The 12655-nt window shown below is 37.5% G+C and overlaps 1 protein-coding gene across 3 annotated transcripts in view; it reads left to right on the top strand.

Annotated features, from left to right (window-relative positions):
• The first annotated feature begins 769 nt into the window (after positions 1–769).
• LOC131048456 (uncharacterized) overlaps positions 770–12655 on the top strand; it is a 144035-nt gene continuing 132149 nt past the window's right edge. For all 3 annotated transcript variants that reach the window (XM_057982406.2, XM_057982407.2, XM_057982405.2), the window contains exon 1: positions 770–1546. In XM_057982406.2, coding sequence (XP_057838389.1) covers positions 1440–1546 — 107 coding nt within the window. In that variant the 5' untranslated portion in view covers positions 770–1439. The remainder of the gene's footprint in view (positions 1547–12655) is intronic.

Genomic DNA, 12655 nt, shown 5'->3' with positions numbered 1-12655 from the left:
TGGGGGCATGAGCCTATAGCCTGAAACTTCTTCGGCTAAGAGCCAAGGACTGAGGGCTATCCATTTTGCCAAATTTGGTAGTTTTGCTGGGGGAACAAGCCTATAGGTTGAAACCTCTTCGGCTAAGAGCCAAGGATTGAGGGCTATCCATTTCGCCAAATTCGTTTAGGGCATGATCCTGACCTTATCCTTTATGATATTGGAGCCTTTGCACTCAACAGGACTTGATCCTTGCTGGGCTCATTTGAAATCATTCAACTTTATTGGTAGACCAAAGATCCATTGACAAAATAAAATGAATCTTATTCAACATTATATTAAACTATAATAAATATTTAAATGTTGTGTGACACACTATCATAATCTAATGGAAAATATGTGACCTCACTTTGTTGAAATATGTATCATCTACCATTATACATGATAACATAAATAATTACCCTACATTAATTGTTTCTAATTTATGAACATTCTATTCACTAGATTTTTTTTTAATACTTTAATATATATACAATCCCTCCAATTAAGAGCTCAACAACTTTGAAAAAACATGAACATACCCCCAAAACACAGAACATTAAGGACAATAATATATTTTTAAAATAAAATATCATACCATGACACTTGTTAAAAAAATAGATCAAATTCAAAATCTGCTCAAATATAGCTGTTGTGTGACAAAACCTGTGGTTATCCTTGCACCAAGGGATGTCTTGAAAAAGGTAAGATTAAGTCTTTTAGGTCATTGCCAAATGAGACAGCGTTCACAGGACAGAGGCTTTATTTAACAGCATCGTCACAACGTGACTTAAAATACTTGCATCATGTTTGAAGAGTCCACCTTATGACGTGGTGAAATGCAAGTGGAAGATTGCTGATTGTTCAAGTGGAAGATTGCTGATTGTGGAAACAATCACCTAAATCTTGAGAGAAAAGGAAAACAACGTTCCAATTCTATTGTTTACAATCTTTGAAAAAGCAAGTGAAACCAATAGCATCGTTACGCGAGGGTCTCGTCGCAATCATGAATAGATCACGGATCGAATCCAGAAAACCATACATCCAACACCAACTATAATACTTTTACATTATCAGCCTACACTTACACGCCACAAATAATTTTGTTAAGCCTCTGTCTTCAAATCGTTTAATCATTGCAACCCTGTGTAGTTGTTCAATGTTGGTTAAATCCATGATACTTTATTTGAATTTACGAGACAGAGGCAAAGAATTTGTTATCGTCCGAGGGAATTTCAAAGGAGATTATTTCAAGAGGGTTCGAGAAATTCAGGGGATAAACGCATTCTGTTAAGGGTTGTTGTTATTTAGCAGTTTATTTTTTTTCAGCTGCATCGGAATCGGAGGAATTTAAATGGAAAATTGCGTTACCTGTTGGAAATAACAGAAGTTGTTTAGATTTTAGGGGTTTGAATTTGGATATGGCTATTGAACAGAGGAAGGATCTAGAAGATTTGCTGGTGCAATGTTTCGAATCTCACAGCGAAGGGAATTGCTCTAGTTCGCATAAACCTTCGGAATTTGACTGGTATTTGTAAAACTTTGTTGTTGTAATTAGCTAGGTTTAGATAATGTTTATTCATTATACTGGGTTGTACCCTTTTCTTTTTTAAAATCAAAATTGCCAACTAATTTGGTTTGAATCTGAGATCATATATTTTTGTCAGCTTTGTTGCAATGCATTTATTTTATCTGAGGAGATTTCTTCCTGTCAATATGAGTCTTTCCGAATTGGGAATCATAATTTTCTGTTTCTAGTTTTGTTGCAATCAATTTTCTGTAGGAGGATTTTGAATTTTTTTTGTTCTATGTATCTTGCGTGCGTAAAATAAAGTAGGAACAATGATCCAGCCTGCTTCGGGTACTTATTATATCCTAAAATACTATTTCCATTTAAAAACTGCATATCCTTTCATATACATCCAACCCTGGCTGGATAATTAGCTGTTTGAGTACGCCAGTATTATTTACCCTGTACTTTATTCCCTGGCTTCAGTGTAATCAGGAGTAGAATCTTATATCACATCTTTTAAACTTGTTTCAATATTTCATATTAGCTGGGGCTTTCTATTGGATGGCGCACGTGAATTTAAGACAGGCTGTACAATTAGAATTCAAGTGCACTTGTGTAAGAGTAGTACCCTGATGGGCGACCTTCTGGGTGTTCATGTGCCGTACCCTTGTGAGCAGACCATTCTTGTTCATGAGACCAAGGGAGATGATTTCTCGTGAAACATGGGTCAATAAAGATTGACTCAAAATTGTGTAACTGAATGTCAATAAATTATTGTATAATGGTATAATGCATAACACCACCAAGCAAGCAAATGTGGTAGCAAGCTAAGTGAGCTTGATCGTGGGGAAGCTCCATATTTAAGTGTGCTTGAGCTAAGATAGTAGTGGGATAGGTGATCTCCTCAAAGGTCTTTGTGCTTCACCCTTGTTAGCATCACCTAAATGCAATGAGTGTTAAGTGGATCATTCATGCTCATGAAGTATGGTTTCTTGGGGGAAGTCTATAATTAGGAATGCTTGAGCCAAGAGAGTATTGAGATGGGAGATCTCCCAAGAAGTCTTCATGCACTCTTGTGATAATTTGTAATGTCCCCTTCTCAGTGATGTGCATTCAGTGATCCATTGGCTTATTCCGGAGACTCGTAGGCTATTTGGAAAGGCGAATTAGGGTTTCCAACTTTTGTGGAGTTCTGTACGAGCTTTTTAGGGTTCGTCAGGAGGGAATTCTTCAGTTCTGTTTATGGTTTCCTTCTGGGTTTTTCATGAACTTCAGGGTGGCATAACATGCAATTGACTCTATGGTGAAGTGTTTGGCCGTTGGGATGATGTTGTCTTACTGAGCTTTCCAAGCTCTTTCTCTGGGTGCGAATATCATGCTTTTCAGAGGAGTATTTCATGACTTACTATTTTTAGTAAGTGGTAGTATTGACTATTTCTAATTTTAGCAGTCCTGGACAGGGTCCTGATCTTGCAGCAGTTCAGTGGTCTTCATTGCTCAGCTTCATCCTGGATTTTGTTGATAATTAGTATTGGAGTCATAAGCGATTTAATTAAATATTAATTCCTTATCCTAAGGTTTAATATTTAATTATTTAATTATTTTTATTACTGATTAATGACATTGGGAATTGTGCATAATATGATTTCTCCTAAGTCAGCTTGGCGAAATTTTTGTGTAATGAAGGGGGACACCAAAATGAATAAGGAGATTTTATTTTATTTAACAAAGTATATGTTATGTCAAAAATCGTGGTCCCCTTTGGCTAGGTGTGGTTTTGACTTGAAGGGGGACACCATTCTTGGGTCCACTTTGGGAAATGAAATGCAAATTGGAGAGGTGAATTTGGAGGCAATTGAATTTGAATTTCAATGGGAGAAATCTATAAATACAGGTGCTTGGCCTCTCATTTGGTATCATATGAAATTGCATCGTTATGCTGTCGGTTTGGCAATTGAAATTTGAGCTTTGAAGTGTAGCTTCCTAGCTAAGTCTCAGTTTCGTACTTGGGAGATAGTACTTAGCTGTGTTCTTGTATTTCCAGTGTTGTTAGAGAGTGTTTTGTAGATTGTGGAGTGTTTTTGTGTGGTTTTGGAGTGTTTTCTTGCTACTGGTTGCGAAGTTGTTGAAACTGAATTTCATTCATACCTCCTGGCCAAGTGAACCGTTCATTCTGGGTATTGGCTCTATCAAATCGTGGTACAGAGGCGATATTGTCTACAAATTTATAGCTGCTGGTTTGGAGAGATGGAATTTTAAGAGCAAATCGTACCATCTAGCTAGGTCATACCATTTCAGAGGTGCATTGGGATGCATGCTTCCGTTTCAAAGCGACTAAATTGCAGTTTTTGTGTTCTAGAATCATCATCTAGGTTATATCTTCCATTTGCATTTGATTTGGTGTGTTTCCGTCTTCGTTTGAGTGAGTTATGATCATTTTGGTGTTGCCGGTTTAGAATAGTTATGTGTGTATTGACTTCAGATTTTCAGTTCAGCAGTAGTGGCTTTGTTTGAGTTATTTTGATGGTTGTTATTTGTTGTAATCTGTATTGGATATCATCTCTAATCTTCTCCTTCTATCTTGTAAGGTTAAGTAGTAGTACTACTAACCATTTCTGAAGTGTTGCTTGCCCACTGCATAAGTGGAAGAGGCTGGCTTAGCCGCCTTCTTGCTCTGTAATTCAGTTATGAAGTTCCGTTCTCCCACTGAGTAAGTGGTTGAGTGATTTTATGTTTGTAATGGTCCTCTCGCTGCATAAGCGGTCGAGTTGAACTTTTGTTGTGTTCAATCCTCCTGCTGAAACATTGCGGTTGAGTGATTTGTGTTTTGGTGTGTTGTTCTCTTGCTTGGTTTACCGCCAAGTTTCTTGTTTACCCGCTGGATAAGCGGAAGGGGCTGGCTTGCCGCCCATTATTGTATTCAACTTTTCAGCTGGTTTATGGTGCTAACGATCCCCGGAACACCGTATGCTCTCACCCTCCCAGATTTGGCTCTCGGTGAACAAAAGGTGGAAGGGTTCCTTTCAGTTATTCTGGATTATTTCTCTAACATTAACGGGTTACTGTGTTTGCTTTGTAAATCTCATTGTAAAATCAAAAAAGTTATTGGGGATATTACATAATTACCTAAATGCAATGCATGCTAAGTGGACCATTCATGCTCACAAAATGTGGTTTCTTGGGAGAAACTTCATAGTTAAATGTGCTAGAGCCAAGGTAGCATTAGGATGAGTGATATCTTGAGAGGTCTCAATGCTTCACCCTCGTGAGCGTAACTTAGATACAAGTCATGCTAAGTGGATCATTCATGCTCACGAGAGGTGGTTTCCTGGGGGAAATTCCATGGTTAAATGTGCTAGACCAAGGTAGCATTTAGATGAGTGATCTACTAAGAGGTTTCAATGTTTTACCCATTTGAGCATCACCTAGATGCAATGTATTAAGTAGGTAATGCATGTTCATGAGAGATGGCTTCTTGTGAGATGCTACTTGTGTAACCCCTACATCACTTAGATGCAATGAGTGCTAAATGGGCCATTCACGCTCATGAAAGATAATATTATGTGAACCACCACATCTAAAATATGTGTCAATGAAGATTGACTCTAAACTCTAAAATTGATTCCCAATTTAAATTATCATATAATTTGATACACTATTCATAGGGTGCAACACTTTTTTTGAAAATGGAGTAATAGGCCAAGTGGGCTTGATTGTGGGGGAACCTCTATGCTGAAGCATGCTGAATTATAGTAGTACTAGGATGGGTGACCTCCCAAAGTTGATCAGCACATGCTTATATTGAAAGGGGGGGTTGGGGGTCAGGGGTGAATTAGTATAAGACAAACTTTTACTTAACCACAATAATATCAATTGCACAATAACAATTACATAAGATCTAACAATCATGCAACACAAGAAAAACACACGATTATGTGGAAATCCTTACGGGACAAATCATGGCAAAATATTGCTTATATAAAACTTCTCTTATAAATTTCATAGGCACCAATCCACCGGGGACACCAATCTTCTCTTAAATGATTTGTAGGCACCAACCCACTAGAGACACCAATATCCACAATTGAGCACCAACTCAACACGAGACACCAATCTCTTTTTTGAGAAGCAACTACTTCCAAATGAGTAAGTATTTTCCTTCTCAAAATATGTCAAATTCAATGGATGACAAACTTTTTCTATGCCTTTATAAAATGTGATTATACATGTCTTCTTTCCACAAATTTGATGCATCTCTTTCAAGTTTGGCTATTGTTGTCACGTTTTCACACATGGCCCTATTGCAAATGGGGACCCCCACTTTTTGCTTTGCTTTAATGTCTTTTAGCTTGGTCCTAGTTGTTAATCTCTACTTATGGGAATAGGTTGGTTTTGTTGGTCCAAGATTGAGGAGATTTTGTTCAAGATAGGATAGAGTACTTGGTACTTTATTTTGTGTTGTAAGGTGTCATAAAAAAGACATCAACAAAATTGGTGCTAGAAGGAGGGCCTGAAAATGAATGAGCACTTGAATAAATACATGAACAGATGCCAAAACTTATTAAGTCATATTTTGAAGCAGTCACTAACAGAATTTGCACAAGAAAAGAAGGTGATCGTTGGATTATTAATCACTTGCAAAAGAAGAGAAGTAGTTCACATTCATATCAACAGGTTGGAACTAGAATGATATTTCAAGCTACATTTGAGATTTGCTAGATCTCTTTCAAGTTGAAAAATCCAAAAAAAGTAGAAAAGTTGAAAAAAAAAAAAAGTGAAAAATTTCAAAAAATCCTGAAAAATAAAAAAATCAGAAAAAAAGTTCTCTTAATGGAGGGGCAATAGCATCACCAAGATGATCAACAAGTTGATATCCTTCAACTTTGGTGTGCTTTGAATTTACAACTACATCCTCGAAGTTTGTCCGCATTTGCATCAAGGAATAATTGTAGAATTAATAACACCGGTGGACATAATGAGATGCATTGTTTAAAAAAGTTCTCTTAATGGAGGGGCAATAGCATCACCAAGATGATCAACAAGTTGATATCCTTCAACTTTGGTGTGCTTTGAATTTAAAACTACATCCTCGAAGTTTGTCCGCATTTGCATCAAGGAATAATTGTAGAATTAATAACACCGGTGGACATAATGAGATGCATTGTTTAAAAAAGTTCTCTTAATGGAGGGGCAATAGCATCACCAAGATGATCAACAAGTTGATATCCTTCAACTTTGGTGTGCTTTGAATTTACAACTACATCCTCGAAGTTTGTCCGCATTTGCATCAAGGAATAATTGTAGAATTAATAACACCGGTGGACATAATGAGATGCATTGTTTAACATTTCTATCAAGGATGGAATTAGCGTTGTAAGGGGAATTTTCTTTCTCAAAGGTATATGGACCGGTTGTACTCTCAAAATCAGAACCTGAGCATCTAATCAGTGAAAGTGAGTTCTTCATGAAGTTCAAAGAGATGATCAAGAAAGGGTTGAGTATGGAGGACTTACATGTAGAGGACATCTTGCTTTCTTGTTGGTACCGGATTCACAACACAACTCACTCGGAGTTCACATATTCATCATGCAAAGAGGTTATCTACCAAGCTAGAGTGTAGTTGAGTTTGGAAGAATCATCAAAGTTGTACACTATAGAAAAGTCGTGGAATTCTCACCTTCAACCAATCAACTTAGCATCAAAAGAAGAAGGTATTACTACACCATCCAATAGTGAGGATAGCACAATTGAACATAACAATTAGCACAATGCAGTTGATAGAAAATTTGCATACCTTATGCCAAAGAAAGAAGCACCCAATAAAGTGGAGGTTGAGAAAGAAACGAAAGATATTCAAGTCATTAAAGATCAATGTGTTGGATTAGCCCTTAAGGAAGAAATTCCATTGTAGAGAGAGGTAGTCCTTGATGAATTTTCATTCTTGCTATGAAAGGAGATTCTTGAGAATGAATTACAAGAAGTTTCAGGCGTCATCTAAGAGGAAGACAATCAGATGGATGTGTTAAATAAGGAATTACAAGTTATCACAAGCGAATCCAAGTATAAAGAGAAATTCAAAGGGGTGCTGAAAGACATCATTGCCACAATACTATTCGAGGGGGCACTGAAAGATCTCATGGAGGAAATACAAATGAAGTCATTGTCGACATTATTCCAAGACAAGCGAGTTGCGGCAAGTGGAATGATTCATTATCAACTTCGGCCTCTTGAGATATTGCTTGAGTATGAAATGCCACCAGAGATTGTATTTGAGGATCAACAAGAGGAAATTCTTGAAGATTAACCTATCAAGGAGTCCCTAATTTTTGAAGATATGCTGATGGAGTTTCATAAGGATGTGTGGTTTATGCAAAGAGATGAACAAGATGTTATTACAAAAGCAAAGATTGTTGAGCTATTCGAAAGGGTGCTAGGTCTGGTTCAAGAAGAACAAGTTAGAGAGAATCAATAGGTCATAAATCCGCATGGAGTGATACATCACAAATGGCAACCCCCAAAAGCATTTGATTATCCCTTTTCATATGATGAGTTGGTGGATAGCATGCAAGGATCTCGCTTTGAAGATGAAAATCGCCAAGTTGTCTCTTTCCTTAATCCTAGTTTTGAACATTATGAATTTGATTATGGGGGTTTAGGAAGAACAACGTGCATTTGGATTGACCATGGACTTGATGAGTTGCCTTAGTTGCTTATTTTACGTGAGGAATTGACTGAGTATGAGAGTTGCATTGTGAGAGTCTTCTTTTTTGAATGGATGAGTTTGCAAAACTCCGAACCATCACCTTTGCCAAGCTTTTGTTACACAATTTGAGGAATCATGTAAAGTCATGTACATATGTCGGTGTCTTGAGTCGTGTCAGGTCTAGGAGTCTTGTATATAGTTTAGCTTTAGGGTAGGTTTTCTTTTTTGTATGTTTTTGTTTAGTGGTTTTGTTGAGCCTTATTCGTAGTTTGCTTTGAGTCATTTGGCTCAAGATTGTGAGGTGGGTCAAGTAGTTTAGTTTTCCTTTTTTGTTTTAGTTTTCTTCGGTTAGTCGTTGCTTAGTTTAGGTGTCCTAGTCGGGCCTTTGTTTGTGAGAAGGGCGTTTGTGGTGACTTTGGCATACATTGGCACAATTTGGATCTTATGTTCAATCCATTTCCTAGATATCTATTCATGAAATGCTTTAGAATTCGAGGTTATTCCTCTCTAACTTGACTCGGAAGAGATTCACTTATTGTGTCTTGATATTGACATCTTTTGATTACTATATTTATACACAATCCATTGCTCAAAGTCATTGTGGTTTCTTAGGTGAAGTCATGGCTAGTGAAAAATCTTAAATCTTGTTTCAGTGCCATTATAATTCTCAAACCCATGTGAGCTTCACTGCTTATTAGCCAAAGTGTGGAAAATATGTGAGAAAAGAAATGCAGTATAAAGAAAGAAAAAATGAGAAAAGAGAGAAAATCAAAAGAAGAAAATTGAAATGAAAAGAAATATCAAAATACTTGTCTTTGGGAGTGCGGACATCTCTACAAGTACTAAAAGAAAATTTACTGGAAGTAGAGCAATCTTTGTGAGATTACAGCGATAATCTCGTCAGGGCTATGGACACTTGTTGGCAGCGAGGCTCTATCCAGGTTGCTTTTGAAGTTAGGACTACTCACGTAGCTAGCCATGATGGATTCTAGTGGTCACAATGTTCTAATGAGTTGGAATGAATACACTTGCACACACATAGGTAATCAAAATTTAAGTGCCTTGATCCAATTCTTGATTCTTCGTCCCTTTTGAGTATGTTTCCTAGCTAGTTGATAGGTTGGGTTGAATTAGCTAGGGCTTATAAGTGTGGATTGAGTCTTTATCTTTGAAATGTTCAAGAACATTTATTTGAGGTGGTGCTAGATGTTGTGATGTTTTCACACATCGCTTCATTGCAAAAGGAGACCCCCACTTTTTGCTTTGCTTTAGGGTTCGTTGTCTTTTAGCTTGGTCCTAGTTGTTAATCTCTGATTATGGGAAGAGATTGGTTTTGTTGGTTTGAGATTGAGGAGATTTTGTTCAAGAGAGGATAGAGTACTTAGTACTTTATTCTTGTTGATTTTAGGATCAGATTTGCAATAAGCAGAAACACAGAAATACAACAACACATGAAAAATAGAACACAACATATATCCTGGTAAAACCCTCCTACTCGAGGGAGAAAAACCTAGCAAGAAATGATCTGTCCCTTATATATATATATCAGATGAATGAGAGTAGAAAATTTGCTTACAACTCAGGCCCTACTCAAGGCTGAATTTGATACAAAGAATAGTGATATCTCTCCTTGATACAAATGAATAATCTTCTCCTTGAGATCTGACCTACTGGAATGGCGAACTTCTACTAGAGGTGCGAATGAAGTAATTCCAATTGATTGATCTTATTGAATGGTCTCCACCTTGTATATATACAAAACAATGTGTCTCTTCATATAGGTCGGCCTCCCTTAAGAAAGATAATAATATAAAATATAATTTGCAAGTCAAGGCCGACCTGCCTTGAGAAACATACATTATTTTAATTTTACTTAGGAGAAAATATCTCCCTAAGCTACAACACTAACACTCCCTCTTAGCTAGGGAGATATTTTCTAGATATCCACGTCATGGAGTCTCTCAACATGACACCCACAATGGCTACACCCATTTGTGGAAAGCACAAAGATTCATCACGGAGTCTCTCAACGTGATGTCATCATGGAGTCTCTCAACATGATGTCCACCATGGCTACTCCCATGTGTGGAAAGAAACATACATACAAGTGCCCAACACGGAGTCTCTCAACGTGATGTCGTCATGGAGTCTCTCAACATGACGTCCACCATGGCTACTCCCAAAGGGTGGAAAGGACCACATCTCTGTCTCAGAGATGGACAAGGGCTTTCACCTCAAATTTCTCCGTCTCAAAGAAAAAATGCATTAACAAGGGCTTTCACTTCAAATTTCTCCATCTCAGAGAAAAAATGCATTAACAAGGGCTTTCACCTCAAATTTCTCCGTTTCAGAGAAAAAATGCATTAGCAAGGGCCTTCACCTCAAATTTCTCTGTCTCAGAGAAAAAATGCATTAACAAGGTCTTTCACCTCAAATTTCTCCGTTTCAGAGAAAAAATGCATAAACAAGGGCTTTCACGTCAAATTTCTCCGTTTAAGAGAAAAATGCATTAACAAGGGTTTTCACCTCAAATTTCTCCATCTTAGAGAAAAATGCATTAACACAATATTTTTTTTTATGATGATGTGACTTCCTCTGAAGCTCCAAGTACTTGCATCAATCTCCTGACCTCCTTGTCAAGGTTGCCTATATTGGTTTGTTAGACTCCCTCTGAATGTTAATTACTCCTCTTCGAAGAAACTGATCACAATGACAATTTGAATATGTTCTTCCTCTTCGAGTGATGTCTCCAGTTTGTTATGTGCCACCAACTCAGCCCCATGGCAGCAAGCTGTGTCTCCATTCTTCAGCCTGCGTGACTTCCTCACAGGATGCATCAAGCTTTTCTTCCCTTGAATGCTATCTCTCATCATCCTTACGCTCCTTGATCCGTTCTGGAAGCATTTTTTAGAGAGATTACTAATAGTGCATAGACCACTACATGAAGCATACATGATTCACTGCATGAATTACATAAAAATTTCATTGTCATTAGTCAAGGTACAAACATAAAAAAATACTTATCTCTTTATTACAAATATCCAATCAGTGATGCCTTTCAGATTTCGATCTCCATAATTTTCCTTCTGATGTATTACTCACACACAACCATCACTGAAAGATAGTATACGCTTAGCAATCAACACAGCTTCATTACAACTTCTCCTTCAAACTCATGGCTGGAATGATGTCCTGGTAAAGCAATGACAACAATGCTGACCCAGTTGCGTTCTACCAAATATCAAACTCCTTTATATCTTGCTGGCTGCAATTGTGTTATTTGAAGTAGTACGAACTCTCTCAGCACACACCGAATATAAACCAGAGCCTCAATATCTGAATCCAACTGAATGTGTTGTGGAGAGCTGCGCCTAGAAATGTCAATGAAGACTCCCAAAGTTGAAATGATCATAAGCCGTGATTTCAATACTCAACAAGTCACGAATTCTCCAGCAAGGAATTGATCACCAAGATGAATTTGATCCACTCAATACTGAAATAATTCTTTAATGAATCAAACTTCCCAATGTCTGGAAGATACTCAAAAAACTTCACAAAACCGAACTTCCAAATTCTGCAATAGAGATGACGGCAAGGTATATCAGATCATACATGAATCTGGCAATACCAGGCTATCCTATGCTCAAGCTGAGCAATCTCAGATCTGTGTATTAAATAAGGCTTATAGTACTGAATGCCATTCTTGCAAGGTGTGCACAAGTAACTCCTGGAGTATCGCTTAGGCTAGGATGGATCCACCGTGGGCAGTATGCTCCTGCTTATAGAGAATGATGATGTTGAATCTGCTTGCCTGGATCTTGCATTGATTGAGTGGACAGCAATTGAAAAGAATGGCGTCCAAAGGTGGCGCCCTCCCTCAGACCGCATGGAGAATAAGCGCCTTGAATATATCTGAAACCTGGCTCTGATACCATGTTGATTTTAGGATCAGATTTGCAATAAGCAGAAACACAGAAATACAACAGCACATGAAAAATAGAACACAACATATATCCTGGGAAAACCCTCCTCCTCGAGGGAGAAAAACCCAACAAGAAATGATCTCTCCTTTTTATATATATATCAGATGAATAAGAGCAGAAAATCTTCTTACAACTCAGGCCCTACTCAAGGCTGAATTTGATACAAAGAATAGTGATATCTCTCCTTGATACAAATGAATAATCTTCTCCTTGAGATCTGACCTGTTGGAATGGCGAACTTCTACTGGAGGTGCGAATGAAGTAATTCCAATTGATTGATCTTATTGAATGGTCTCCACCTTGTATATATACAAAACAATGTGTCTCTTCATATAGGTCTGCCTCCTTTAAGAAAGATAATAATATAAAATATAATTTGCAAGTCAAGGCCTGCCTGCCTTGAGAAACATTATTTTAATTTTACTTAGGAGAAATAAT

This window comes from Cryptomeria japonica, chromosome 7 (assembly GCF_030272615.1).
Source record: "Cryptomeria japonica chromosome 7, Sugi_1.0, whole genome shotgun sequence".
NCBI lineage: Eukaryota > Viridiplantae > Streptophyta > Pinopsida > Cupressales > Cupressaceae > Cryptomeria > Cryptomeria japonica.
This window is presented reverse-complemented; position numbering and strand designations above follow the sequence as displayed.